This window comes from Patagioenas fasciata, chromosome 13 (assembly GCF_037038585.1).
Source record: "Patagioenas fasciata isolate bPatFas1 chromosome 13, bPatFas1.hap1, whole genome shotgun sequence".
Lineage (NCBI taxonomy): Eukaryota > Metazoa > Chordata > Aves > Columbiformes > Columbidae > Patagioenas > Patagioenas fasciata.
This window is the reverse complement of record NC_092532.1, coordinates 15,321,160-15,348,611: the sequence shown is the minus strand read 5'-3', so window position 1 is coordinate 15,348,611 and position 27,452 is coordinate 15,321,160. Positions and strand designations below refer to the sequence as shown.

The 27,452-nt window shown below is 50.2% G+C and overlaps 1 protein-coding gene across 5 annotated transcripts in view; it reads right to left on the bottom strand.

Moving 5' to 3' along the window:
- The window catches only part of PLEKHG4 (pleckstrin homology and RhoGEF domain containing G4), an 88,600-nt gene extending 66,687 nt beyond the window's left edge, over positions 1-21,913 (bottom strand). For 3 of the 5 annotated variants that reach the window (XM_071814241.1, XM_071814242.1, XM_071814240.1), the window contains exons 1-2: positions 21,064-21,909; positions 5,807-6,004 (exon numbers count right to left, since the gene is read on the bottom strand). In XM_071814241.1, coding sequence (XP_071670342.1) covers positions 5,807-6,004; positions 21,064-21,066 — 201 coding nt within the window. In that variant the 5' untranslated portion in view covers positions 21,067-21,909. Of the gene's footprint in view, positions 1-5,806; positions 6,005-21,063 lie in introns of all 5 variants that reach the window. The other 2 variants (XM_071814239.1, XM_071814243.1) reach the window with 2 other exon arrangements.
- Positions 21,914-27,452: the final 5,539 nt, after the last annotated feature.

The window sequence follows — 27,452 nt, the reverse complement described above, 5'->3', positions numbered from 1 at the left end:
ACTCACTTGACTCAACTGCTTACAGCTTTATCACAACTTCAAAAAAAAAATAAAATGACTGCTTTGAACTAGACTGTTTGGGTAAAGTAAGATTTAAATTGAGCTATGACGGAAGCCATCAATTTCATGATGAATTTCCTCTTTCTCAGTCAGGAGGAGGGCTTAGATGGGATTCACCTGTATCAGATGAAAGTCCAAACACTTTAGTATTGTCAGCATTAGACCTCAGACATTTTCTCTTGTTTCTCTTACATGGTCACATGGAAGACTTGACAGGAAAAGCAATTTACAAAAATGCCATATTCTGCAGGACAGGCAGATTAAAGAAAAAAAAACTTTAATTCAAATATTTTGCCATATAGCATGAAGGAACTTCCTTGGTTATCACACACCTTGAAATAATTGGTAATGGCATCAAGTTTCTTTCCTACGTTTATCAAGCTTAACGTTCAGCCCAGCCAGGTTTCTTATCCTCACTGCAGCTGACGCAAAGTTGCTCAGAGGCTTGAAAAGCCAAATCATCCTTTAGATTGAATAATTCCTCCTCCTCAACCCTGAAGCTTGTTCTCTGGATGTGTTCCCATTGCTTAAAATTATTAAGCCATGTTACATCACCTTAGTAAGACTCCCTTGATCATGTCTTAGACCTGCCAGAAGCACCCTCCTTAGTGATGCTTCATTTAAAAAAAAAAAAAAAAAAAAAGCGTTATATTTCCTCATTCCACTTTTTCATAGTGCAAAGCATTGCAAGCCACTCTGTATAATGGCACCAACACTTTCCAACTGTGCTAGAAGCATCTCTTAAAGCTAGAATCACACTTGTCTTTTAGTCACGTCCGTATGGTACCCCAGTTACCTGCTAGTTTTTCTTCCCAAACTGACGAACCCCAGTTCACAGCAGAAATTCTGTCCATTGTTTTGTGGAGGCACGTGCTTGCCCTCCCAGTCTACCATTATAAAAACTTAAGTACGTAGTTTTAGAGCTCATGGTGTGTAATACTTTTATCACCCTCCTCCTTTAGGTTATTGCTCATGTCTCCCAGACTGGTTTCATCACAAAATATCTGTCATCTGCATATTCTTACCTTCTATGCCAAAGTCATGGATGAGGACTAATGTGTGTCTCATGCCTTCTGCCTCCAACTCAGTTTTCACTAGAGTACAAACACCCTCCCTTTCACCAGTTTGTTATCCATCTTGCAATACTTGCATAAGCCTCCATCCCTTTGACACAATAATTAATTTTGCATATGACTCCATAATAAATCTTTTACAGAAGAGATTAGACAACAAAACATTTCTCTGTAGGGAGAGCTGGTTTACAAAAAGGGCTTGTCTTACACTACCTGCCATGGAGAAAACCACAGGAAAAATGTTCTCCAGTTAATTCAGTCCTCGCTCAGCGCATGTTGTTGTACACTCAGCTTGTTCTCTGTATTTTGTTACTAGCCCTGACTTAACAGATTCAATAGAAATCCCCATTATCAGACATTCGGCATTACATGGTAACTTCTTCCACATTCCAGGATGGAGACAAGCCAGTCCCTTTTCTTCAGTGTAGGCAATTAATTCCCTATCCAATTCAGTCATGGCAATTTTATTTCTGTTCACTCACTGCAACTGCCTCACTGTTGCACCTACATGCTGTATCACTATTAAACTGAATCTTACTTTAGTTTTTATTTGCTTGAAGGATCATATTGATACTACCTTTATATTCTAACCTTGAACTCAGAGCAGACCCACCTCTCTTCTTTTCTCTTTCTATCAAGTTAGAGTTAAAAAGCACTACAACCTAACCCACAGTTGCCTGTACTTCCCTCAAAGACAGGCGGAGCTAAGCCTTGCAGTCTTACATTCTTACGCTTTCTGATGCCTCTACCAGCCAGTTTGTTCCTTACACAGCACAGTTAAATTCAGCTAAGACCTCCTTTTGCAGCACACAGTTTGCACAAGTTACTACTGGCTTCAGCAAGTCTCAGGCTGTATATACTTCACGGACTTCTCCATCAAGCGCAAGACTTGCACAGCACCTCAGCCAATAGAGCTTTCACCTCCTACAGAAAGTGCCCAAGCCAAGTATTTTGTACATAAGGTTGGAAACAAAAACAATTTGCAGTTTTCCAAACAAGACTAAACAATCGCACCCTACATCACACCAAGCCCTCTTCTGCCATTAGAATATCTCCTAGTAGATATATTAAGACCATCTGTACCCAAGGGCCTTTCATGGGAAGAAAAGGTACATTCAAAATAAAGGTCAGTTCCCAAACTATTAGACTGAAAAGTGAGCAACACAATCAGCAGTAGCATAAACATAAAGCTGAATTCCATCTGCATCTACCTGACACAGAGTTTCTGTTAAAACCTGAACACAGAGTAACCTATTTGGAGACCATTCATACATTTAGAAATCGACAACCCAACAGGTGAGTTGTCTGACTACGGATTGATGAGTAGAAGAAAACTCAGCAATAAAAACCACAAAAAGCAAAATGCAGAATGCCTTGAAGTAGCAACCAAACAGGAATGTAAGTCCTTCAATAGCCTAAACATTTCAGAATTTTAGAACTTTAGAAGTGGAGCATCCTCATGCTGCTCTTGTTCCAAAAAGCACATTCTAAGGGAAGATTACACAAAGAGGCTTATTTCAGTTGTTCTAACATTTCACTTTGAGGCTCAAGTATTTGCTCTTCTTGTATCCGTTCACTACAGAGCCAAACCAGGCTTGTCAAAGGAGTGCCAGGAACAGACTCTATGCCCAGCAGTTGCAGCCAGGAATAAACTGCCTCTGAGGAAAGGGCTGGGCATCAATGACACAGATGGCACAAAGGTGGTAGCTCCCAGAGCTACAGGGGTGGGTAGGCTGGAACAGACCAACAGTCCACTTAGCTAAGGATGCTATCTGAAAGCAAAGGGCAAAACCTGGTTTCTTACTCTGTGTTAAGCAGAGACAGAGCCTTTGGCACAGGCCTCCACACTCCCTTCTCCAGCCCTGAGGATCACATACAAACTATTAATTTTAATACACCCAGCTAAAGCCCATGGACTTGTCTAATACTTCATGAAGCCACTTACACTCTTATCACTGCAGAAGCTGACAAAAGATCTAGCTCTCTCAAGATTTCCTACAATAGTCAGTCAGATAGGAGTTACTTCTTTTCCCTTTAGTGTGTTTAGGAAAAGCTCACACGGACCAGCTGAACTACAAACTAAGGAGTAAACATTGCTTTTGTTTAGACTCTCTAAATGGGGGACAAAACAAGTAACATGAAATAGTCCTGTGATTTCCGACAGCAAAAACAAAAGAAGGGGCACACAGTGGAGGTTTGGGGAAGAGGAGGAGTCCACAACAAAGGAAAGAAATAACTTGCAGCAATAAAAATTCAAACAAGTAGACTTGTAAATAAAATATAGAACAGCCTGGGCCCAGCTCTAAAGACAGTACAAGACACCTAGACCTTCCCTTGATCCCCTTGAACTGCCACTCTGAAAGCATAAAATCATGAGTCGAGGTCACAAGCAAGGAGGAAAGGCTCCAGGCATCCAGCTGTGCTCTGAGGCCTGCACATGCACTCTTGTCTCTTGCTGCACACTCTTCCAGACATTTCATACCTCAGCAAAAGCTCCTGATATCTAATGCTGAGCACCTCATTGGAGGTGCTGCCCCACCACCCCCATACCTTGTGGCTACTCAGCAAGCCACAGAGTGCCAGGCAAGCCCTGAGCTCTCCCCTATTCCTTAGCCTGTGACAGGAGAGTGGCTCAAAGCACAGGTTCTGCCCCTGCACCTCCTCCCCAACTAGTGCTGCCTGTGTGTGACAGCCCCACCACACTGGTTTCCCCCTCCACCAGGACACCGCAGCCACCACCACCTCCCTCAGCTCCACATCACCTGTGTCCTCACTCTAGGCCAGCCTGGCAGGCTGCCAGCACCCTGAGCTCCTCCAGGGCCCACAGCCCTCACAGCTCTCCCATCTCAGGGCCCCACAGAGCCCACCACCCTCACCTCTCTCCCACCTCCGAGCCCCCCACAGCTCTCCTGCCACAGGGTCGCCCAGGGCCTATTGTCCTCTCTCCTGCCTCAGGGCACCTCAGAGCCCTCTGCCCTCACACGTCTCCCACCTCAGTGCATCCCAGAGCCCACCGCCATCATACCTCTCCCACATCACGGTCCCTGAAGCCCACTACCCCCACCTCTCTGCCAGCTCAGGACCCCTGGCACCCACCAGCCTCGCACCTCTCCCGCCTCAGGGTTCAGCGCCCCCTGCTCCAACAATCCCCGGCTCGGCGGGGCCACCATGCCTATCAAGGCAATCCCCTGCTCCTATTGGCTACTGCAGCCTCAGCTTTCCTCCTATTGGCTACCGGGCAGCACACGGCCCTCCCCCACAGGGGCCTCCGCCCCGAGGGCAGCCACGGCAGCTGGTGGGTGCGTGGCCTCAGCAGCCCCTGCCCGGCCGCCCAGGGAGCGACAGACCCCCCAAACTGGCACCCTCCCTGCGGGTCACTGTCCCAAACACCTCCCCGTTGGGAGAGCAGCACCGTGGGCCCAGATCCCTGCAAGCCACGGATGGCAGAAGCCAGGCTGCTTTCCAACCCTCCCTGCCAGCCCCTCACCTGCCCAGGGCACCACTGGGCGCTTGGGAGCTGCCGGGATCTCAGGGAGTGGGGAAATTGCTACCTTGCCTCCTTCAGTGAGGGAGGTGGTTTGGGGAAAACTGTGAAACATCTTGCAGTAATTACTGGTTCGTACAAACTAAAAGCCTTTTGTTTCTTTAAAGGGGAAAACCACGCTATGCACTGTCAAATTAGAAACTGCAGCTAGATATACCCATGGAATAATTCCTTGTGCACAACCTTGGATCTCCCTGGGCTCACAAACACACGGCTGGCACCAAGCTGGAGGCTGGTGACAATGTGGAAGGACAAACACTGCACCAAAACACGTGCAAAGTGACCAGCTCCCAGGGCTTGTTCCATGGATCCTTTGTATGTGATGGGCGTTCCCCCACAGCATTTCACCTCCAGACAAAGGAATAACTGACTCTTTCAGCTTCTATTTCATTTTTTTTTTCCCCTTCCAGAAGTCCCTTGCCCACCACCATAAGGACTTCTATCAAAAGCCTGGCCACACACACACCTTCTAGGTTCAGAGACAAAAAGGACAAAACAAATCCTAGTTTTAGGTTGTTGGGATTGCCTTTTTTTTTTTTTTTTTTTCCATCTTGCAGACTTTGAGCAAAGTTTGTCATGGGGGCATTTAACTTATCATTCTTAACGTTTTAGACTCCCAATAGTAAAGTACGTTAATCTTGGACTCGTTCTGGTATTAAGTATAATGCAACTCCTCAGGACTACTGAGCCTTGCAACCATTCGAACAACCAAAGAGGAGCCAGAGTTCTGGGAAAAAGCACCGACCGGCAGCATTTTGCCCCACACAGGCCCCTGCCAGTGGTGGGAGCCCAGCAGCTTCATACACAAGGCCAGGGAACTGCTGGGGTTAGAAGGCACTTGAGTGAGCCGTATCCAGCAAACCCTTGGCTAAACTTCCGCCTCTGAATCCCTTAAGCCTTCTGTTTGGTGTTCCTGGTTATGGAAGATGAGGGCACCGCTCCTCATCTGATCTCTGCATGGTTCTGCTTCAATAACAATTTCTCAACTGTTTCCTAATTGTCTGCCTGCCCTCCCACCTAGGCTGCCGTACACATGCAAGCGCTTTTTGCCAGCCATTTTACATACAAGAGCAGAAAGAAAGCTCTCCCAGAAAGCCCACACAGGCCTTAGAGGGCATGATGTACTCACACAGGCATCCTGCTGAATGCACTGCAGGATGTGCTTGGCTGGAATCAGGAAGTCTATGAGGTAGCGCAGTCCATCCCCACGGTACGTCTTCTCCACCACATCAAAAACTTGGCACAGAACAGTGGCTGCAGTAGCCTCAAATGGAGGGTAGAGTGCTGATAACGTACTCTGAATGCAACCGTCCAGCGACTCCGAGTCCTGCCAAGAGAGACAGCGTTAGTGGTACCACGGCACGATACCCCCCGCTGCCCTGACGAGCCCTGCACCCAGGAGCACAGCCATCTCCAGATGCAGGAGCAGAGATCAAAGGAGCAAACTGCTGTTCTTTCTAGCTTCTTTTAGCACCGGCGGTTCCAGGTAAACACGAAAAACCTCTCCCAAAACGCGAGTGGAGCGCTCGCAGTGCGCTGTGCACAGCGCCGAGATTTCCCAGCTTCTGCTTACGCAGCAAGTCCTTCTCCTGGCTGCGCTGGGTGGGGCTGCTATTAAACCATTACCACAGCACGTGAGCGCGTGTGAGCGAGCGAGAGTATCATGGGGTGGACGCTTCGGCAGGCCCCGTGTTTTGGATACCTGGGGCTGGAGATGCCGCTCAGCACTTGGGTACATTAAAGCCTAGTGTTAAAGCTCCTCAGTGGGCTGAGGGGATTTGCTGGGGCAACAGTTGGGCTGAAGCTACTCAGCCTGCCGCGCTCAGAAGTCGCTGCACAGGATAAGTTGATGGAGCTGTTTGGTACTGGGGAAAGCCGCTCACCAGTGCAATTCATCATTATTCAAAGCTGCTTGCTTCTCATGAAAGGCTCACTCCAGGAATTTTCTGCTGCCTTTGGTGCCCGAGCACACACATCGATATGTAGGGTGCCGGTTTCCTGCCCGGGGATCAGATGCAATGGCTTCTCTAGTTCCACCTTCATTTGAGAGAGTCTGACAGCCAGAGCCTATTCGTGGTGTCAGGACCAGTGCTAGAGACTAAACTCTGTCTTTTGTATGGGTGTAAATCAAGAGAGTTTGCAAAAAAATAATGAAAACACAAATCTGTACTCATCTGGAGAGAGGATCAAGATTCCTCCTTTCCCTTCTATTTTAGAGGGGACCTCTCTGGCTAACTTACAGCCAGTGGGAGTGAGTTTTGCTACAAAACCAAATGAAAGTTTACTCAGGTGTCTGGCCAGATCCTCATCTGATCTAAATCCACCTCCCTTCACTAGAGACAAGAAAAGCATTTCAGCTGCTGGCCCAGAAGCCCTACAGCCTCCTGCAGAACAGGAACAGCTGCATGGACATGCCTGAAAACATACCTCAGTCTCACAGCGAGATTAGGAGAGAAAGTTAAACAAAGCAGTGCCACAACAGCTTACGCCACCACTGAGGAGCAGTGGGATGAAGGGATCAGGAGGAAGCAAACCATTTCACTTCTTCCACTCTGAGGGGGCACATGTTCACCACTCCAGATACCTCCATTGGCTTGAGAACACACAACAGTCTCAGAGGAATCCTGAACCGACCTGCAGCCAGAGCAGAGATGATGCTCCTCACACAAGCCTTCCCATCTCCCAGTGATCTCAACGATCTTTGAATTCCTCTTTTTGAGGGCCGGATGTTTCAAGCACAGCATACACTCCCTGCTCTGTTGTAAACCTTGCTTTGTAGGACAGCCTGCAGGATTGCACAGGAGAGACAAGGATGCCCAGGCAATGCCTGCCCCGAGCTGGCAGAATGCTGGTGACAAGCAAACCACACATTGCCTGTGGCACAGCACCACTTCATTACTTCTTCTGCTGTTTCTCCTGTTGTCAGCAACAAGGCAGGCTAAATCGCAGCAGGCTCCTAAAGTGTTTGCAACTCTTCTGAGAGATCAGCTGCCTCCCTGCAATACCCCTGAAGGTCAATGCAACCAGATAAACAAAGGTTAAGGAGCTGGTTTTCATATTCTTAACCCAAGGACTCAAAAAGCAGGAGGTCTGTGTGCACATTTCTAAGTGTTGAATGCTAAGATCAAGCATTTAACCCCAATCGTAAAGGGGAGCAGAAGGCTGTTTTAAACGAGCTTCTTTCCACTCAGAATGATAGAAACCCTCAACTTTTATTCCATTAATTGAAATTAAAAGCCTAGAAGTTTCCAGGCACTTCCTCCTCTGCAGGAACAGGTCTTCAGAGAAAATCTTCTAATAGAGATCATGGAGGTCAAGAGAAAACTGTTGAGAGCTGACAGTCTGCAGCCCTCTGCACAGTTCTGGTCAAGACCACCCCAATACAGGGTGCGAAGGGGGACTTAGCAGAGTTCAGGAGATACAAGAGAAATCAGACTGATAGGAACTGTGGGATCTGTACAGACCCAAAAGGGCTGCCTAATTAAGAAGTGTTCCCTTTACATGCTATCCCAGAACTACTAAAAAAGGTATGGTGGAGGCTATAGGGTAGAGAAACAGGTACCAAATCCAACATGAAGCCTCTCACAATTTGACATATTAATTATATTGCTGAATATTGATATAACACTAAACAGTACACATTGTTCCTCTCCCAAGCTCATGTGAAAAGACAGAGGCAAAGCGCAGCCAGCTGAAGGCGAGCACAGTTCCAGTAACCTCTGTTGACACCAGTCTGTACCAGCAAGCATCTGTGCCCTTGTCAGATAAACCTGGCCTTGACACAAGTGCTCTCCCACCTGGCACCAGCCACCCAGCCAAGGGCTTGGGCACTCGCACAGTAGCATTATGGCTGGTAGCATTTGAAAACACTTTCCTTATGACCCTCCACAGGTTCAAAATCTCAGTCAAAACCAGCAGGGGGGAGGCAGGGTGTCCTTCCTGTATTCTGCCCCATACCTCTTCCCCTGCTTGAGCAAAGTCAATCCTTTCCCCCCCCACCCCCAATTAAATCAGTTAAGTTTACTGTTGCAAACAAAACAAAGAAGTCAAAATATTTGCACATGAGTCAGTGCATTGCTCTAAGGTTCTCACACCATTCCTGCTGCCTTAGCAAAGCCTTCACAGGACAATTATTAACATTGGCATCGAATCAAAAATACTGTATATGGTTAAAATAAACCAAGTTGTATGTTATCCTTCCTTTAGTAAAATACAGAATAACCGTAGCCTGTAGCCATTGCAGAGTTCAGTGCTAAGAGTGCACCCCTCCGCACAGAGGCTTTATCTCTCTCTGGCCAGACTATACCATGAAGCCATGAAAGCTGTGCAGGCTTTAAAGGGGCAGAGAGAAGGTTTCAACCCCTACCATTGGTGAAAACATCTCCTTTTTATACCAAATCTCTGCTAATTCCACATTAAAAGCCCCCAACATGGGAGCAAATTCATACATGCCATCGTGTTACACATGATTGTAGCACAAGCATCTTTGGGCAGCTACAGAACAAGGATGGATGCAGCCTTCATGTGCCGCAGGTGAACGTGGAGGAAAAGCTGCTTTCCAGTGCTGCCACCTGCCCAAGGTGATCTCCCAGGGATGGGTCCTGCCCAGGTGGAGGGCAGAAGCATGGCAGAGCCTCAGGGGCTCTGAAGCCACCTTGAAACACGGAGTGTGAAACATGGCAGAGCTTGGAGCCTGCAACAGCAGCAGATTCACTTCTGATCATAAACTCATTGAACCAACTCACAATCAAGGGATGGGTCCTCTTTATTTGTGCTAATTCTCAGATTGCAGAGTGGCTTGAGGAAAGGGCCTCAGCAAGGGCTGCAAGAGCCTGCATAGTCCTGCTGTTTAATGCTGGAGCGCAGGTGGCCAGCCTCATACATCTCACCTGCAGGCAGTGCCTCCTGCCACACACATGGAAGAGCCATGGTTTGGAGACACAGGGAACTGATACAAACCAGCTCGGGACAGCAAGAGAAGGGGATAGCATCCTGTGCTCCAGAGGCTTATAAACCTGAAGTCTAGAGCTCATCCTACCTAGAAACTACATCCCTTATCTCAAGCAGGTAATGCAACCCTCAGCAGGCATGAGCAGAAACCTCTGCAACCAAGGATGAGGGGACAGTGCCCAGAGAGGGGAACAAGCTAAACCCAGCAAGAATCCAAGGAGGCGGCACTCCTGCCCTAGCACATTTCCACCTCATCCCATGCCCGCCTGCACAGGCCCCCAAGAGCTGGCGGAACCCAGCACAGAAGCCTCCTGGAGAAAAGAGGAATGCAAGTCTCCGGCTTCCCTACCTCCAACAGGATTGCCACATCCCCCTCATGGGAAAGGTCCTGGACACTTGCTCCTTTTAGCCACCCAGCACAAAGGCAAACAGGAGCGCTGTCCAACCAAACCAGAGAGCATCTCCCCAAGCAAAATGTGTCTTGGGACTCAAATGCTGCTTTGTCAATACAGGGGAGGGCCTATGAACTCCAGCTCGCTGCCACCACTCCACCACACACTCACCACACCTCCCAAAAGAGAAACACGCTTTTAAAATAACTCTTCTATAAATCAAGGCGCTAAATAAAGCCCAGCTTAAGGTCACGTCCGGCCATACTGGCTTTCACTGCTCTTCAGCTGGGAGCTGGCTGCCGGTGCAAGGGCTGGAGCACACCAAGGGAAGAGGAAAGTATCACACAGGGACAGGCTGGGCTCTGTGGGCAGAGCTGTGTGGTGGGGACAACCCAGCATGGTCCAGCCCAGGAGGGCTGGGGAGAAGGGAGAGGCCAGAGGGGTTTCACAGCTGGAAGAGAGCTTGGGTCTGAATGGGGGTGGAAATGAGCGGGGTGGACCCCCCTGATATAATGGGAGCCACAGATGCTGTGAAATGAATAGAGGGATGAAGACTTGTGGCAGCAAAGCTGTGCTGTTCGGCCCTAAGAGCCCCTTTCCCCATCACAAACTGCAGCAAGAACCAGGAGCCAGGGAGAGATGAAGTTAGAGTGCCTGGGCAGAAGCCCCAAGCCAGGACTAACAAGCAGGCAGCAGGATGAGAAGCCCAGGATCAGTTACAACCCTGCTCAAGGAACACATCTACCTCTCCTGGGGCAAGCAGCTGCTGCAGGACAGGAGAGGAGCCTGCCAAGAGGCATCCAGAGTAACCAGGAGTTTCTTGGGCTTTTTTATGTGCACTGATTGAATTTTCTGCCTATCTTTGTGGGCACAAAGCTACATAGCAGCTCCTGCCGCTGGGAACTCCTGCCATGCTACGTTTCTCTCTGACTCAGGACTAAACTTCTTCTATGCGACCTGCTGCTCACCAATTAAGTCTGAACCCTGGAGAGGTTCCAATTGGTTTGGAGAACAAGAAGTCAGCCTGCCCAGGGAGCAGAGACAAGATCCCAGGGCTACACACCTTGCGCAGCGTCAGAATACCCGCACCTTCCCAGCAAGCGCCTGGGACAGCAGTGCAAGTGGCTCAGGACAACGCAAGTCTGTGCGGGGAATGGTTGCAATGCTGCTGGACCTGCCTGGGCCCACAAAGCCTTAGCAGCATTTTCCCCACAACTCACTCAAGCACCTTCCTAAGAAGTCAGTGTCTTGCTCAATAATGTTGTCTACAAAATGCTGAGTCTTGGTCAAGGAGAACATGAAGAGGCACAGATCTTCACAGCTGACAGCCCAGATGCTGTATGAAGACTCCTAAAAACCACCAGTATGGTGAGACCAGACTTAACTATTTCACCAGCCCATGATTTTATGGCAGACAATGCTCCTTTCTAGCAGGCTGGACTGGCCCATGTAACACTGAGGATACATCTTGCAGCAGGAATTTAGCTAAAGGATCTGCAGCTCTGCTCTAAAAAACCTAGACTCCCATCTGAGCAGTCAAAGAATGAAACTATCTACCCCAATGTGCCCCAGTTAAATCCAGCAACTGCCGTGGCTTGGCAGAGCGAGGAGCATGGCTGGTGGAACAGAGCCTGAGAGGCTGCGAGCACAGCGAGCCGTGCCCATGGTACGCCCAGCTCTGAGTCACCGAGCGTCTCGGCTCCCGCTCAGCAGAGGGGCCTTGCCAGGATCTCCCACAACTTTGCCCTCCTTCTGCCAGTTGCCCAGAGCCTGGCCATGTCCTTCACACACCCCTCTGCCCATGTACCAACAGGCAATGCAAAGGCAGGACAGGGGAGACGAGAGTCTGCAAACGTGAGGGGAAGAGAGACGACCCAACCCTCCCACACCCCAAAACTGGAAAGCAGAAAGAAGAGGAAAACTGGGAAGAGGTAGAGCTCCAAGCATCGCAGTGCTGGCCTGTGGCCCCCAGACAGCTTTGGGCTGGGGAGAAAAGGGGCGCTGAGCAGGGCTGGGATCGCTGGTCCCTCCGCCAGCAAAGGCTGCCGTGCTGCGCCACTTGGCTGGGGCTGCTCAGCTCTCAGCTGACGTGAGAAACTTCATTTCCAGTAAAAACAGACCTCTGGGCTTTCCATGAAGCCTTTCCACTTTCTGACATAAAGCCGAAAGCCAGGCTGCTTTGCCATTAAAATAGAGACATCCATTCAAAAAGGCCTTTGGCTGAAAACAAGGCTTGTTTTTCTGACAAAATTTGAGATTTCCCACTCCATTTCTGCAGGGAGGAGAACCCTCCCAGCCCCATTTCCTGAGCCACTCTAATCACAGCGGCAATGAATTCAAGAGAGAAAAATCTTCCCAGAGCAAGTGCCAGCTCCCCCCTCGGCTGCTCGCTCCGTGGCTCAGGGGGAGGCTGGGAGGAGGGCGCCTGCCTTCGGCACCCTGCCTGCCTCTGGATGTTTTCACTAAAATAATGTACTATTAAGTGGTGCAGCTATAGAGGTAGGTATTCACACTGCTGTAATTACACCACCTTCCTGTGAGATAACCAGGAATGGCTCTACCTGCTCTTTGGGCTATTGTTTCACGGAGAAAAGCGCAGCACCCAGTTCCACTTGGGAGGAAAGTGTTCCCAGTCTCACCCGGGCCAGCTTCATTCACGGGCTGTACCTCTGAAAATGAGCTGCCTTCTGTGTGCCACCATGCCATGGTCATAGCCCAGCTCAGTCTCTCTGCTGCTGGGGCAGGCAGGATGGCTCCGCAGCGTGTGGATAAACCAGCTCCTACAGCCTTGCAGGGAGTGGTGCTCCGCAGACAGAGCCCGGAGAATCATTTCCAGATGCCTCCCTCTGTTCCCCTGGCCGTTCTCCGGGTCGACGCGGCTGCGGCAGCCAAAGCAGCTCCTACTGGGCAGCATGCGGGATTATCATTCCAGGCACTGCAGGAAAACAAGCGCTTGGAAGTGATTAACTCATGATCTCTCATTTAATTAAACAAAGGGAAAAATGATGTATTTGCTTTTCAGCTCTGAGGTCCCACTTCTGCGCATGCTGTAGGTCTGGGCATGCTCAGCGGGAGAAAGGCAGGCCCAAAGCTGGGCGATCACCTCGTTAGCCCGCAACTGGTTTGTTTTCACTCAAGAGGGATCATCCTACATTGCTTTGAAAACCAAGTGTGACTTCCTGTGAGCCTTAAGATTTGGAGCTAGTATACAGCTATACCAATGCTGTTCTTGTGCTGGAGCAAAAGGCAGGGAATAGTAGGGTGCAGAAGCAGCCACATGCAGGTAGATCCCTGTCTCTATACCACGGTTTAGGTGGCCAAACGCAGGCATTAGCATACAGTAACACGACCAGCACCTGGGGCTGCTCCCCTGCCTGAGAGCCCTGTGGCCCAGCAGGACGTTTACATGGGTCTGAAACAGCAACACAAGAAGCAAACCTGCTGTTAAGATATCCAAACCCCAATATTTATCTATACCAAAGACATAACCTGGGGCAGTCCTTCAGGGAGGGAAGCAGTGTTTTCACCAGCCCTCCCTCTACTCACGCGTGCCCGCAGGGAAGTGGCAGCTTGCAGAGCTCGCTCGCTGCTGTTCCACCATTGCCTGACCATGCTGCTTCCCCGAAGGAAACAGCATCACGTGCACTTGGACACAGCATTCCAGCACCAGTTCCCACCAGAGATCTATATTCATGTTGCGGCTCTCTACCCTTTACTTTAGGCTTTCATACTCCAGGTTCTCTGAACAGGGCCTGTGGCTTTCTCCCTTGTCCGCACAACATCCAACACATCAGAAAAGCTGCTGACAACTGCTGAACAGATTAGAGAGGCCAAACTGGGGATGAAATACTGACCCACAATCCAAGAAAGTCCTCTTATAGCCAGAGAGAAGCAGAACTGGGAAACAGAGATAAGCCTTTCCTCACAGGGAAGTGTCCCGCCCATAGCTGAGCTCTCAGTGAACTGAGCAGAAGGTGGGTCTTACCCAGAGCAAGGAATGAGCTCTGCTGCCAAAGGCCTGTTACTTTCTATTAGCAATAGATCAGGCAGATGATAAAGGTGTTTAAAGGGCATGTAAGAGAACACACAAAGCCCTGTCCTTAAACAGACATCTTCCAGCTGAAACAAGTGCCTCCAAGTGTATGAGAAGAGCTGTGTATAAAACACCATCATACAGCTGGAGACCAGCTTATTTTGGTTTAGTTTAATCAAAGGATTAAGTCCTTAATCTGAAATAACTGTCTAAGCACAGATTTTTTTTTTTTTTTAAATATCATTGGCATAGATCTAACCAGGCAATTAATTAACAAAGCTTTGCATCACACAGAGCACAGCTTTGGGTACTTTTAAAACACCCTTTCCAGTAACAGACTCATGCTGGAAGAGCATAAATGTATGGTTGCTGTGGTTTCACTGCCCAGCATCAGCAGCATACACCTCCCCAACCTCATCGAGACCTCCGGGCTCTCCTCTTCACTCCCATCACCAGACCACAGGGGCTGCCCTGTCTTGGGCACTGACATCCAGCCACGGCACCATTTGCCATGGTCCAGCCAGGGATCTCCACGATCTAAGTGTCACGTTCCTACAACAGGCTCGTACAAGGCTTGCTAAATCCCCTCAGATATCACAGACAGAGCCAAGAATTTCACAGGCCACTTCTACATAAGACAAGTCCTAGGACATTACAGCGGAATCCCTTTCTTTACAGGGCTCTTCTGGTAAATGCACTAAAATTCATTCTCTCTGCTACCCAAGAGAATTGCTTGAGCTCATTCATCTCATTATTACAGTATTTGCTCCACTGTCAACTTCAAACACTGGCATCCATCTGGCAAACCAACCTGAGCAATAGCATCTTGTACCCCTTCCTGTTTGTGCCTAATACCTACCAAATAATGGGGCACTCTAGGCAGATGGAAGATTTGTTTATACCAGGCAGCTACAAAATACCCAGGGTAAGTTCTTAGCCAAAAAGGTCAACTCATTTTAACACCTTTTAGTCAGAGGCATGAGGCCATAGCCAACACCTTGTTTTCAGACACCCATCTGGGGGCATCTTACAACAGATGGGCAGCCTCCTGTGCTCAAAGAGAAAATTATAATCCTTCAGCAGGACAGCTGATGAGTGCCAGAAACAATCTTCACAGGCTCAGCATTTAGATTATTACTTATGGGGCAGCTTTGCACATGTTCTGAGCTCAAGGCTGTGGCTGGGTCACGTTCAGATCCACTCTTTCCTCTGCAAGGTGCATGAGCTGCTGGACAGACTCACAATGGAACTGGTGGGTTCACTGTCTCTTGCAACCTTCTTAACTAAGGGTGGATGCTGCTAAGAAAATACCACGTTTTAGTTAAAAAAGAGCTCCCAGGCTCTATGTGGGATCTAGCTAACACATTATGGTCCCAGTGTCCCGTAAGAGATGAGCCATAGTTCCTTCTGGCTTTAAGCACTCTGTATTACCGTGTGCTTGTGAAATACAAGTCCCACTACATCGAAATGCTCTGAAGCTGCCTAGCAATTCCAGGAAAAACTGGCTGATTGCATGAGAAAACAGTAACTGCACAAGAACCCTTCCTTGAAGGAACACATCCCTGCACACCTTTGATATGAGAAAGCAGCTGGCAGTAGCGATCAGTTGTCACCTCTGAGGAAGAGGCTGTGAGGAAGGCTCAGCCAGAAGGACAGAGCCGGCAGCCCAGAGATGGCCATGGCTATGCCAGCTCAGAAGCAGTGGGGTCTGTGCCATGCAGGGAGAAGTTGTTCTGGGCGAAAGGACCCAGATTCGCTCCAAGACTCTCCAGGCTCACTGGAGAACAGACACACACATGCTCAAGCTTTTCTGCCTCTGAGCAGCCGAGCCTGGGATTTAACACTTGGAGGAAAACATTTCCCCCATATTCAGATACAGCGCTAAGTGCATGCCTCCTGGACAGCCAAGTAAATCAGTTATAAATTCAGGGCACTGCTTCTACTAAACTCCTGGGTTAGAAAGGAATAAACCCAGGCTTTTAAAGCTATTCCCTTTATAGATTTAAAAAAAAAAAAAAAAACACAACAGAAAACGGTCTCACATGTCCCATTATTTCCATACATATCAAAGGAGGGTGGAGATTTAACTAGAGATTTCTAAAAGACATCTTTGTGCACAGAAGGGATGTATGCCAAAACGTGGGTGGTTATAAGCCCAAACACAAAAGATAATACATCCACAGGCATTTTTCCCCTTGATCCATTAACGGGTCTGCATACCAGCCTCCTGAGCGTATGAGAAGGACCTTGTTCAAAAGGTAAATGTATTCAGAAAGATGACAACAGACAGCAAATAATCCACATCCTTTGGCCACGTTGGAGACTCAGCAGCACTAGGTTTTTGTTGGGAGTTACCAAGACTTGACAGGCAGCCCCAGGGAAGGCATCTTCCTGATGGAACCTGCTCAGGAAACTTCACAACTTGTCTCCTGCAAACAAACACTACCACACCTCACACAGGCTGCAAAGCTCAAGGTGGACATCTAGCTCATATCTCCAGAACTCCTACAGCTTTTCTTCCCTGCACCACGCAAACCATCATCCAGCTACAGCACCACATCCCATTGGGGCTGACCATAAGACCCCATGGAGCCTCCCCTCTACCGCATCCACTGATGTCCAGGAGAAGCACATGCAAGTCTTTGTCTGGTCCCCATTGCTCTTCAGCTGAGCCATTTGATTCCATTCAAATCAGTAGCTGGTTGCACCAGCTGAAGCAAAGGGTTCATCCTGGGCATCCCAGCCTGATGGCAGGATGGTAAATTTGAGCAGACAGAAAGACATTCAGAATCATTCTGTGCTGCTTTGATCTTGGAAATTTCAACTTGGTGCCCAGCGATGCAAAAAAATGGGATACATGTAAAACCAGCCAGGAGCACTTACCACAAGAAAGGCCCCATTTTTTTGTTCATTTTTTAATGAAAGACTAGGCCAGGCAACAGAGATGAGCCACTCTGTACAGCAGAGAGATATTAGCATGGTCAAAGCTTCAGAGTCAACAAGGGCACATCCATTCACTTCTCCAAGTTGCAAGCCAGGTATCTTGAGTGGTGTAGAAAGCACAACACAGAGCATCCCACCACCAGAAGCAGACAGCATCCCCTAGCAGGCCAGCCTTGCTTTTTATTGCACTTCAGTCAGCAACACAGCCAATCCTGGTGCTACTGCTCACCTTTGCAGACCTTGGCTATGTCGAGCTTTGCAGGAGAGGAACAGGGAGGTGCCACATGGTTAGAGCACCAGGAATAAGAACAAAAGATGCTCTGACATTGGGTCCCCACAGGTTGATTGAGTTTATAGCTTCTGCAGAAGACACCTTGACTGTTTTAGCAGAGATTTTTACAGCACTTCAGTACTAAGGGGGCCTGTAGCTCCTGTATCTGTGACTTCCCTGCATGCTCAGCACTGATGCTCAGGTTCAGGCTGTGCCCACAGGCTATAGGGTTGAGTTTTGCACAGCTTGGTTGCAGACAGGTTTATTGCATGAGCTGAAACTAGAAAATTAGGCTCTGGGAGCTGAGAGGCTGTGACTGTGCCCTAGTATATAGAGGCAGACATGCTGGCTGGCTGTATTTTCTGAAGTGACCAGCAGCAAGACACCCACAAGGCTCTCGTGTTCCAATGTCTTCTGCCAACTTCCCACCGAGGAGCAGGGTGCACTGAGCAAGGTGTCCCTAGGAGCTGACTGCACATGCAGGTAGGTAGCCAGCACCATATCCAGAGGACCATGCTACAGAACACCAGTTTTCAGAAAATAAGCACTGACACTCAGCATACATTCCTCCTTGGACACCTGCCGTGTCACACTATAAGCACTTGCTGTCTTGCATTCCCACCTGGTACTAAGAACACATTCGGTGATTGCTGGGCAGACACGTGCATGCAGCTGGCCTGTCACCTACATTTAGCCATTATTTTCATTGCTACAATGAACAGGACGTTCACCTGCCCAGGATTTTTGGAAAAAAGTAGGGCATTAAACACAAATTGTCATCCTTGTTACCCCAGAGAAGATGCTTTCAAACCACTTCCATGTGCTCAGGATTACATCTCTGGTCTTTGTCTGCGTTCCAACATCTTGCTCATGGCTTTGGCACAGAAATAAAGAAAGAAGATCCCCAATGCTTAAAACTCTTTGTGATTCCCAGAGTCATTTCCTTCCCACCCTAGGGGAAGGCATAACCGGAGGATAAAAGAAAGTATATTTTTTGCTGAAACCCATCCTCTCTCCTGCCAGCATAGATGTAGATGTGCCACCTGAACTTCTCAGGAAGACACCAGTATCTGCACATCTTGTGATACACACACGCTCTACACATCTGCATGATGACTGGAGACTTGGCACATGCCACTGTATGGGAGAAGTAGCCCGGGCAAGACCAAGGGACAGCTGTGGGAGCCTCACTGATCTCATGCTCTGGGTCTACAATGTCCCAGCTCCCATTGAAGGGCAGCAGCAATCACCCTAGCAAAGGTGGAAAAGTAGCCCTGGGCTCTTTGGCCAGCCACAGCAGCTTGAGTGACTTCCCAGAGGCGAAGCTGTCCCTCACAACCTGAGGACAGAGGCTGGAAGCAGACCCCTGGATGGGGCAGTGGAGGAGCGGGGCTATCACTTGCTTTGCCTCCAGCCAACCCACCCAAGAGCACAGGGGTTTGTACCTGCCTGGGTGGAAACTGTTCCTCAAGTGGAACGCACTGTGGTCCGTACACCCTGACCATCTCCTGTGCCCCATCCAGCAACAGGCACCAGGCAAGGTGAAACCCGCTCCCTCTCCCATGGAGAAGAAATCCCTGCCATGGAAGAAGGGCAGATCCACAGCCACAATGAGACAAGCAGGTTAGAGAGAGCTCAGCCAGGCTCCTGCCTTCCTCACACCGTGGGGTTTTCACAGCTGCAAAACTCAGTTCTAGTGGCAGTAGGCTACTTTGGCCTAAGGTATCTTACACATTGTGTGCTTTATGCATCCCCCAGCTGCAAAAACCCTGTGTACCCATACACATGCCATATCATCCATAACACCAAAGCATGGCAGACACCTCATGAAGAGCAATCACCTGCCTCACACAGAACAGGGCAGCCAGCAGTTGCACCACACCAGGCTCCCATTGGGACCCAAGCATCTGAGAGCCCTGCAAACTGCCAGAGGTCATGGGGAAGTCTCATGCAGGCCAGCACATTCACCTAAATGCAAATCTTTTGCCTGCAGGGTTTGGTTGATTCACCAAGACACCAACTCAAGGCAAACAGAACAGTGTGGAGCTACAGTCCCAACTCAGCCACTCACAGATCACACTTCCCAAACTGCAGACTGGTCTACCATAGCATTGGGAACAGATACCTGCCACATAGCACAGGTGACAATGGCATGGCCAGCATCCATTGCTGGGTCTGTGGCAGTTTGGCCTCTGATTCCTGCTCCTTGAAGCTGCCAAGCCTGAACTCAGAACCTGTGAGGCACACGATCCCTCCTCAGCAGTGACACATGGTCCCTGCACACCCACAACCCACTGTGGCACCTGGACTGGCCGTGGCACTGCTCTCTCTGCATGAAGGCCCCTGCTTCAGACAGCTTTTGCATCACACATTAGAACAAGGTGAGGGACCCAAACTGGGGATGAAGCATTTGGGAATCAGAAAGGCACCTCCAGTTTGCAGGAGCAGAGTAGCAGCGGCCAGTTTCTGACTCAGGCCTCCTGGAGCAGAGCTTCACAAGCCCTGCCAGCTCCCATGGCAAAATGCAGCCTGCAAGGAATGGCACCCACCCTGTACAGCCCCAGAGAGTGCTCTCCTTTGATTTCAACTTCATACAATAACCAACACAGACTGAAAATTGCTGGGAACATACTAGGTATGGGATGAGGGAAAGAGCTCTCCTGACTGGAGCAGGGAAGTGGAACAAGTGAGATGCCTGCAGGCCTCCACAGCAGGATGGGATGGAAGAGGAAAGTGCACCACAGCTCTGACAGAGCCACCCATAAGGGTGCAGAGAACCACGGGGTCTTCAGCAGAAGAGCTGGAGGGTGGCAAAGGGAAAGAGACATGGGTCCATCAGCTCAGCTCAGGTTGCAGAAACCAAAACTTGGGCAACTCTTCCATCAATGAAAGACAAGCTTCTCCAAGCCCAGAAGCTGAACTTTTAAGACAAAGCAGGTCACACAGCCAGGTACAGCAGCAACGCAAGCTGCTTGTCCCCCTCATGGACTTTGTTCTCTCTGCTGTGGAGAGGCAGCTCGTGACACAGCAGGACTCATCCAGGAGATTTAGAGCTGCTGGGCACATGGATCCCAACCTGAGCCCAGGAACAAACCATCAGAAGCCAGACCGGTGCTGTGGGATCTTGTCACAGGGCTAGCGATCCCTCCAGCCTCTGCTGCCCCAGGGCTGGGCACCTCTGTTTGCAGGGCAGTGCCAGTGTGGCTCGGCAGGGGACAGCCCTGCAGACACTCCCAGGGAGATGGGGTGCCCTGCTGCCCGCTGGGCACGCCAGTCTCTCCCCTCCCAAAACAAGGACATGCAGAACTTGACACTGAAAGGATCTTTGCCTGGCTCCGGGGGTTTCTCTGAACCCCTGGCTGCCCACCTTGGATGGGAGAAAAGAAACAAACGCTTTCCCTTTCCCTGGGCTCTGCAAGACAGTAGTGGCCACAGCCCCAGAGCAGGACCAGCAAAGAGCAAGGGCAGGAGGAGAGCTCAGCATCCAGGCAGCTCAAAAAGCAGGGCCCTGCTTGACCTGCCTTGTCCCAGCCCCTTGCTCCAGCATTGCACCCTTGATAAGCACCCCATGAGGGACAAGTGCCAACAAGAGCCCCGTGTCCCTGCAGCCACCATCCAGGGCTGGCACCCCAGGGTACAATGTGCCATCCAAGTAACGGAAAGTGCCACAAGAGCCATTTCCCACTCCTGGCATTAGCGCTGTGCACCGGCTCCCGGCAGGCTGCCCCAACAGCAGCTCCATCACAAGCACCCGCACTTGTGCCCAAGGCAAGACCCCTTTGCAGAGATTTCCTTACCATGTTCCCGGCCTCCTTTATTCCCCCTCAATTCCGAAGGCAGCGTTTTTTCTCTTTTTCCTCCATGTGTGCGATGGGGCGTCTCCTCTCCCCTCCGACGTGAACCACCGAAGCACTTTGAGTTCTGGACTGTAATCCAAGCCCTCACCGCCCCCAGCACAGCTCCAACTAATCTAACTCATGACACTACCACGGCTGAGCAGGGGACCTCGAAGGTTTCTCTGACAGCCAACTTCAGCGCTAGACGGCGAAGGGGCATTGCAAACACAGGGTGCCGCGTTCCCCAGCCCTGTGGGGACCTTACGGACACAGGCAGAGCCAGCAAAGTTCACAGGCTGCTCGTTACAGCATCGATGCTATCTGCGTCCCTGCCCTTCGCACAGACCTGCTTAATGCAGATGCTCCGTGGCGGGGAGCTGCCTTTGCCCGGGAAGATGTGAATAGCTGCTAGAGGAGAACAAGCCCACGGCAGGCATCCCGAGAAGGTCTCCAGCTTCCCAAAGAGTTTTCCAGCAAAATCCTCCTCTGGCCTCCTCTCGGCTTGCTTTTCTCTAAATCCCAGAGAAGTTTCTCCTCTCCACGCGATTCTGAGGCAGCACCCACAGGTTAAGCAAAATGCTGAGAAATAAAAAAAAAAGAGCGCTCCGAAATACTGTTTTACTAACTTCTAGAGGGAAAACAGAGACGCAGTGGCCGCTTCAGGCAACAGCAACAAACTGCATTGGTATTAGGGGAGAGATGTGGAGACCTCACCCCCTCCCAAAGGAGGAAGTAATTTAACATGGCAAGTTTCTCCACCCCTCCATTAATTGTTTAAGATGGCCAGGGGCCAAAATACTGCCCGAGCAGTGGGAGCAGCGGGGAAGGTCACCGAATAGGCAGGCAGCAGCCTACAGAAGTGACAACGGGAAAGGGCAGAGCCACAGAGGCGGAGAGGGAGGGGAGAGGCAGGTGCCGCAGGGCATCCCAGGATCTGCTGACACACAAAGGCTTTGTCTAACGGGAAGCGGGCGGGAAGTGACACACAGGCAAAGCCGCACAGCCCTGGACGTGAGATGCCTGGCCTGGCGGCAGGGCCTGGGACAGGGAACTGCTCCCCCAGCTTTGTCCAAGCAGGTCTGGGCACTCTCAGTGGGGACTGACACTCCATCAAGGAGTCCACAGTGCTGGTACCTGGCTGTTGTCCCCCCATCTGGGAGAGGTCACACAAACCAGTCCAGCCCAAGAGGAAGGGTGACTCAAGCAGGACCTGAGGACCCACAGCAGGAAGAAAGATGTCCTCTGCAAGGGCAGGCTAGCTGAGGAACACAGGGCACTCAGCTGCTGAAACTAGAGACTGCTACCAAACCCCTCTGCTGCCTTAGCTCAAGGGGCAGACCCCATTAGCCTTCCCAAGCCTGGCCCCATGGGGCCACCAGCAGAGCCCACATGAGCTGGTCCAGATCAAGGGCACCTTCAGACCCTCCTCTTCCAGGGCAGACTGCCAACAGTTGGCCCTAAAACCCATTGCACATGATGGCCTCACGGCATGTTTTCAGATGTAACTAGCAAAAAAGGGTTCTAGCAGCCCCAAAGCAAACCATTCAATACACCAGCTGCCTGATGAGCTGTTGAGTTTCCTATGGGTAGCAATGATGGCTGACAGTCCCTGCAGGGATGCAGTTTGCTTTATTTAAGCAGAGAGAGATGTCCTCCTAAAAGAGGACGTGACACTGACAGTGGACCAGAGCTGAGCAGCTGCCTCACTGTTCAGTGCTGGTCTTTCAAGTAGTCCTTGCTTGCAGAGCTCCCCATGGCCTCTAACAGCCAATCACCCTCTCCCTTCAGCACCAGGGCACTGCCTGTAGCACACCACAGCAGCAAGAACCTCAAGCCCACGTTAGGTGAGATCAGTTGATAATCCCAAGCTGGGTGAAGGAGAGCATCCCTGCCCAGCACAGGTACTACCTAGTTTTTGTTGTCCACAACAACAGAAGGAATTTGTGATCTTGTCTGTGGATGCAGGAGATCCCCTCATATTCATAGCAGGAGGATAAGGAACACGGCATACTTCCCCAGCAGAGCCTTCAACCACAGATTTCACTGTCTGCACAAAGCTATGTTTGCAGAGTAACTTTGCCCTTCACCTATTCCCCAAACACATCTCCCAACCCACCAACATGGCCACACCTTTGCAACATCCTCCCGCAGGTGCTGGGAGTCTCCCTAAAGCCTGTCCCCCCGCTCCGAGGAAGGAAGGACAGAGAGCAATGTCCCTGCAGCGCGCGAACGGCACGCAGCTGAGCACGACAAACCTCGTGCTATCAGAAGTGCTGAGCTATTTCTGTTGGAGGCACAGCCCCAGCCGCAGAGTAAAAGGAGGCAGAAGAGATCCACCATGCCTCTCGTGCCCAGATGTTTTATGGAGATCTTCTTGCTGTTTTTCTTCAACTGCAGCAATACATGCATGTTTCCTTTCAGGAGGCCACAGCTGTGCAGGGCTAACCCAACTCCTTGCACACAACTATAGTTACCCAGCAAACAAGTCTCTACAATTATCTTGGGGTCTGCAGAGGGCCAGCCTCTGAGTAGAGATCTGAAGCCTCCAAGCAGACTGGGTACCGAGACTGGGCTCTTCAGGGCTACTCCAGCAGCAAGCCAGAGCCATGACCAGTTGTACACAGCCCGTTTGAAAGGCTGCTGCAGGGCTGGAAGGGGCCCCACAGGCTCCTGCACAAGCCAGGATCTACCTCACTTTTGGAAACAGAAATGTGTTCTCCAGGCACAAAGGGCAATGCAGACCCAGCTGGGGCTGGGACAGCCTGAGAGCCCATGAGGATGAAGGGGATGGAGCTGAGAACCTGCTCCCATGCTGTTACTGAACCAGTCAGGTCTCCTGCTCCCAGACCTCTGGCAGCAGCTCCAAGGTGAGAGCAGCTTTTGGCTTTTCTCAGCCCTTCAGGTGGCTTGCACAGGCCTGGGAGCACAAGGTTACCTCCTTCTTTAGCTCTTAGTTATCAGATAAGACACTGTCAAGCCACCGAATTCCAGCTCTTTGAGGGCCAGAAAGAGAAAAGCGGCATTTTCAGGGGTTGGTGTAAGAGTTTGCAGCATTCCCATAAACACGGATGAGGAAGGCACCATGTAAGCACACAGAGCCCGTATCTGGTTCCTATCCCATTTTTCACCCCTGTAACCAGGGACAGAGCCAGGTGCTCCCCACACCACACAGACACCACTCACTATCCAGGTCTTACTCAAACCATTTAGCCACACTTTCTGCAGTGCAGTGGCCAGCCTGGTTGTAGATATGATCACTGAAAGTTCTCCTCAAGTTCCCAAGCCAGCACTACCCAGGACAATGCAGGAAAGTCAATGGCTGTAGCTATTTATTTATGGAATCAGAGTGGGAATGGGTTGTCTAACACAAGAGCAGCTTAAAGCCCAACCTCACTTATACTCCATTTGCTACACCACGCAGAAAGCTCAGGAGCACCTTCCCCCATCAAGGCTTTCTAGGCTGAAAAGCCCGAGTCCAGCTCACCCCCATCCTGGTTGGAGGCAGTGACGTGATTTCCTGTGCTGTGCCACTGCGCTAAGGGGAACATCGCACTGCTGTTTACTCATGGCTGGATCCTAATATAGCTTTTTTATTATTATTTAATTGCAAAGTGGTCTTTCCCTCCTCTCCTGCATTGTAGATCCATTTCCCACACAAGCACATGGGAGACAGCTGTAGCCAGCACTCCAGTGGGTGTTAAAAAGCCCCTCTTGACTGCGGCTGACAACAATGCTGTGCTTGTTCCCCCACACAGTCTCGCACTGTCTCCCCGCAGGAGCAGCTCCTCACTCTTGCACAGAGCCTGCACTTTCCTCAGGCTTGGTTTAATTGCTGAAGCTACTGCAAAAGGCTGTTGTCATCCACCTCTGCCAGCAGAGATCTGGGTACTTCAGCTTCCCAGCCAGCAGACCTAGGTCCTCTGCACGGCAATTTTACCCCGAGGGAACTGCTTTGGTACCTGGCTGCAGTGGCAGCTGAGTACTGCTATGCACAACCTGTCCCAAAGACAAAATACGGCAAAAGGCAGCAAATGCTGACATCAGGAAGGATGGGGAGTCAAACTTTGGAGGCTGCGAGGCCTCCCCGGAGTTGAAAGCTGAGGGGGTGGGAGAGGGGTCAGTACACCAACTGTTCTGAAAACTTCAGGGGTTGTAACTTCAGACCCTCATCTTTTTTTCTCCCCACTCCCTTCCCCTTTGTTAGATCTGGTTTCTGGAGCTGCAGTATTTCTCAAACGCCTGCTGAAGCCGTACCACAGCCAAGAGCTCTGTAAGAGCTGGGAAAGAGCACAGGAAGAGGCAGGCAAGGGACCTCTGCCTTTGAGCCACCGCTAGCAGACTTCTGCTTATTTTCAGCCGTACAAAACAGGGAAAGCACAATACTTATACCAATAGGACTCAGCTGTGCTGGAAGAAACATAGGACAGATGTTTCAGATGCCACATAAGGACATCTCCTGACCTAAGGGAAGTTGAGCAATATGCATGTTAGCTAGACGATTACACTACAGCAGCCAACAGCTCTTAGGAACACCCCCACGCATTCCACATTAGTGTAGCATGATTAGTTGGGTAGTCCTCAGCACAGCATAGGGACTTCCAAAGGAAAGGAGAGCGCAGGAGCAGGCTGTGGCAGAGCAGTACTCCAGGACCTCCAATCTCTGCTAACCCACTGATCAGCAGATGTCTACAAATCTAGTTCCAGGCATCTCCTCATCACCGGACTGGGGCTCTTTGCCAGTGCCCGTGTCCACACACATGGCTACGCAGATGTCCCGTGGATTAAGCTGTGCCCTGAAAACACAGGTTTGAGAAAGGTACATTACAATCCCATCAAGATACTCGCTGTGAAGCCCTTTCCTCTTCCACTCAGCAGCCTGTAGAGGACACAAGAAGCCACCAAGCAGCAGCATTAGATCTCATTCAGCACTAACAGATGTCTTAAGACCAGTGATAGATATTTGCTTGAAACAGGTTTTGTCAAATAAAAACAAGTGCTGCAGCAAGTAGAGCTGCAAGCAGCCCTTTGTACCAACATTCAGGAAAGAAATAGTTCTCCCCCCACTAGGGAGACAAGAGGGGGTTGTATGCAGTTTAATAATATTTAAACCTTTCTTTCAGATCACACGTAAAGCAGGCCTTGGTTTCACAAAAGCACATCTTGGTTTAACTAATTAATTTGATAATCCCCTATTTGCAACCCTCAGGAGACATTCAGCTTCTAAAGCAAGTAATTAGCACTAAGTGGCAACCTCATTGTGAAGCCCAGTCTGATTAGGGAAAAAATTTCTTAAGCCAGAAATATAATCGCAGTGTGATTTCCCAGAAGGACTGGAGGGGAGACTACATAACAACAGCTGGTCATGCTCACCATTTGAAGGAACTCAATTACTAGGTCTCAAGCTACACTTCAAGATCTTGTTCAGTGCCACATGCAAACCTAGTGTGCAGTTAACCATCAAGAGGCTTTACAGGAGATGTTTTATGGGTACAGAAGTCAGGAGGGACCCACTTAGGGCTCTCAAATACCCATGTGTGCTACAGGGTGGGGAAAATTAAAAATAAAATCCCACATCAGGCCTGCTGTAGCACGTTTGCAAGCTCATAGTGTGCAGTTCCACAGGGAAGCAATCCAAGTGGGGAAAACCATCTCTATAGCCTCCCTGGACAGATACAAAGGCACACCTTGATGACACACAGCATCTCCTCCACACAAGCCAGTTGGGCTCAATACATGCAGAGTATTTGATAGTCTAATGCCTGCTCCAGGCACCCCCAAGTGCTCAGGGTCTCAGCTCAGCAACAGCTCAGTGCTAGCACTGATCACTGCCAGAGCCCACAGGACAAAGTTGTACCTCTGCATATGCCCAAGACACCTGTCTCAGGCTGAGCAGCTTTGGGCTTCTTTAACTCTGGGCAGTTCTTGTGAAGGCACAAGCCTTGCAAAGTGTCCGCGCTGCACACCACTCTTGGGTTAGCGCTTCAACAACGGCGTTCTCCAGAGACTTCTCCTTAGGTGAAAAATCATGAATGCACCCAGGTTGGGTAGGAGCAAGGCTTGGATGGAGATTGGGCCTTCTGCCCTGACCAGGCACCTTCCCAATAGGTACGTTTTCTCTACAGCACACACACTGAGATGTTTCCCCACTGGGGTAGACTCCCCTGCTTGGGTCCTGGGTCTCAGCATCCCAGTGCTCCTACCACTAGGCAGGTGCACTGGTAGGCAGGATGGGATCACCCTGGAGAGAAGACCCCAAACCACCCCCCAAGAGCCTTAAACTGAGACCTGTAGGACACAGAGCCTGGCAGGGGCACACCTCCATGGACGCAGATGCAGTTAGGAGAGCTTAC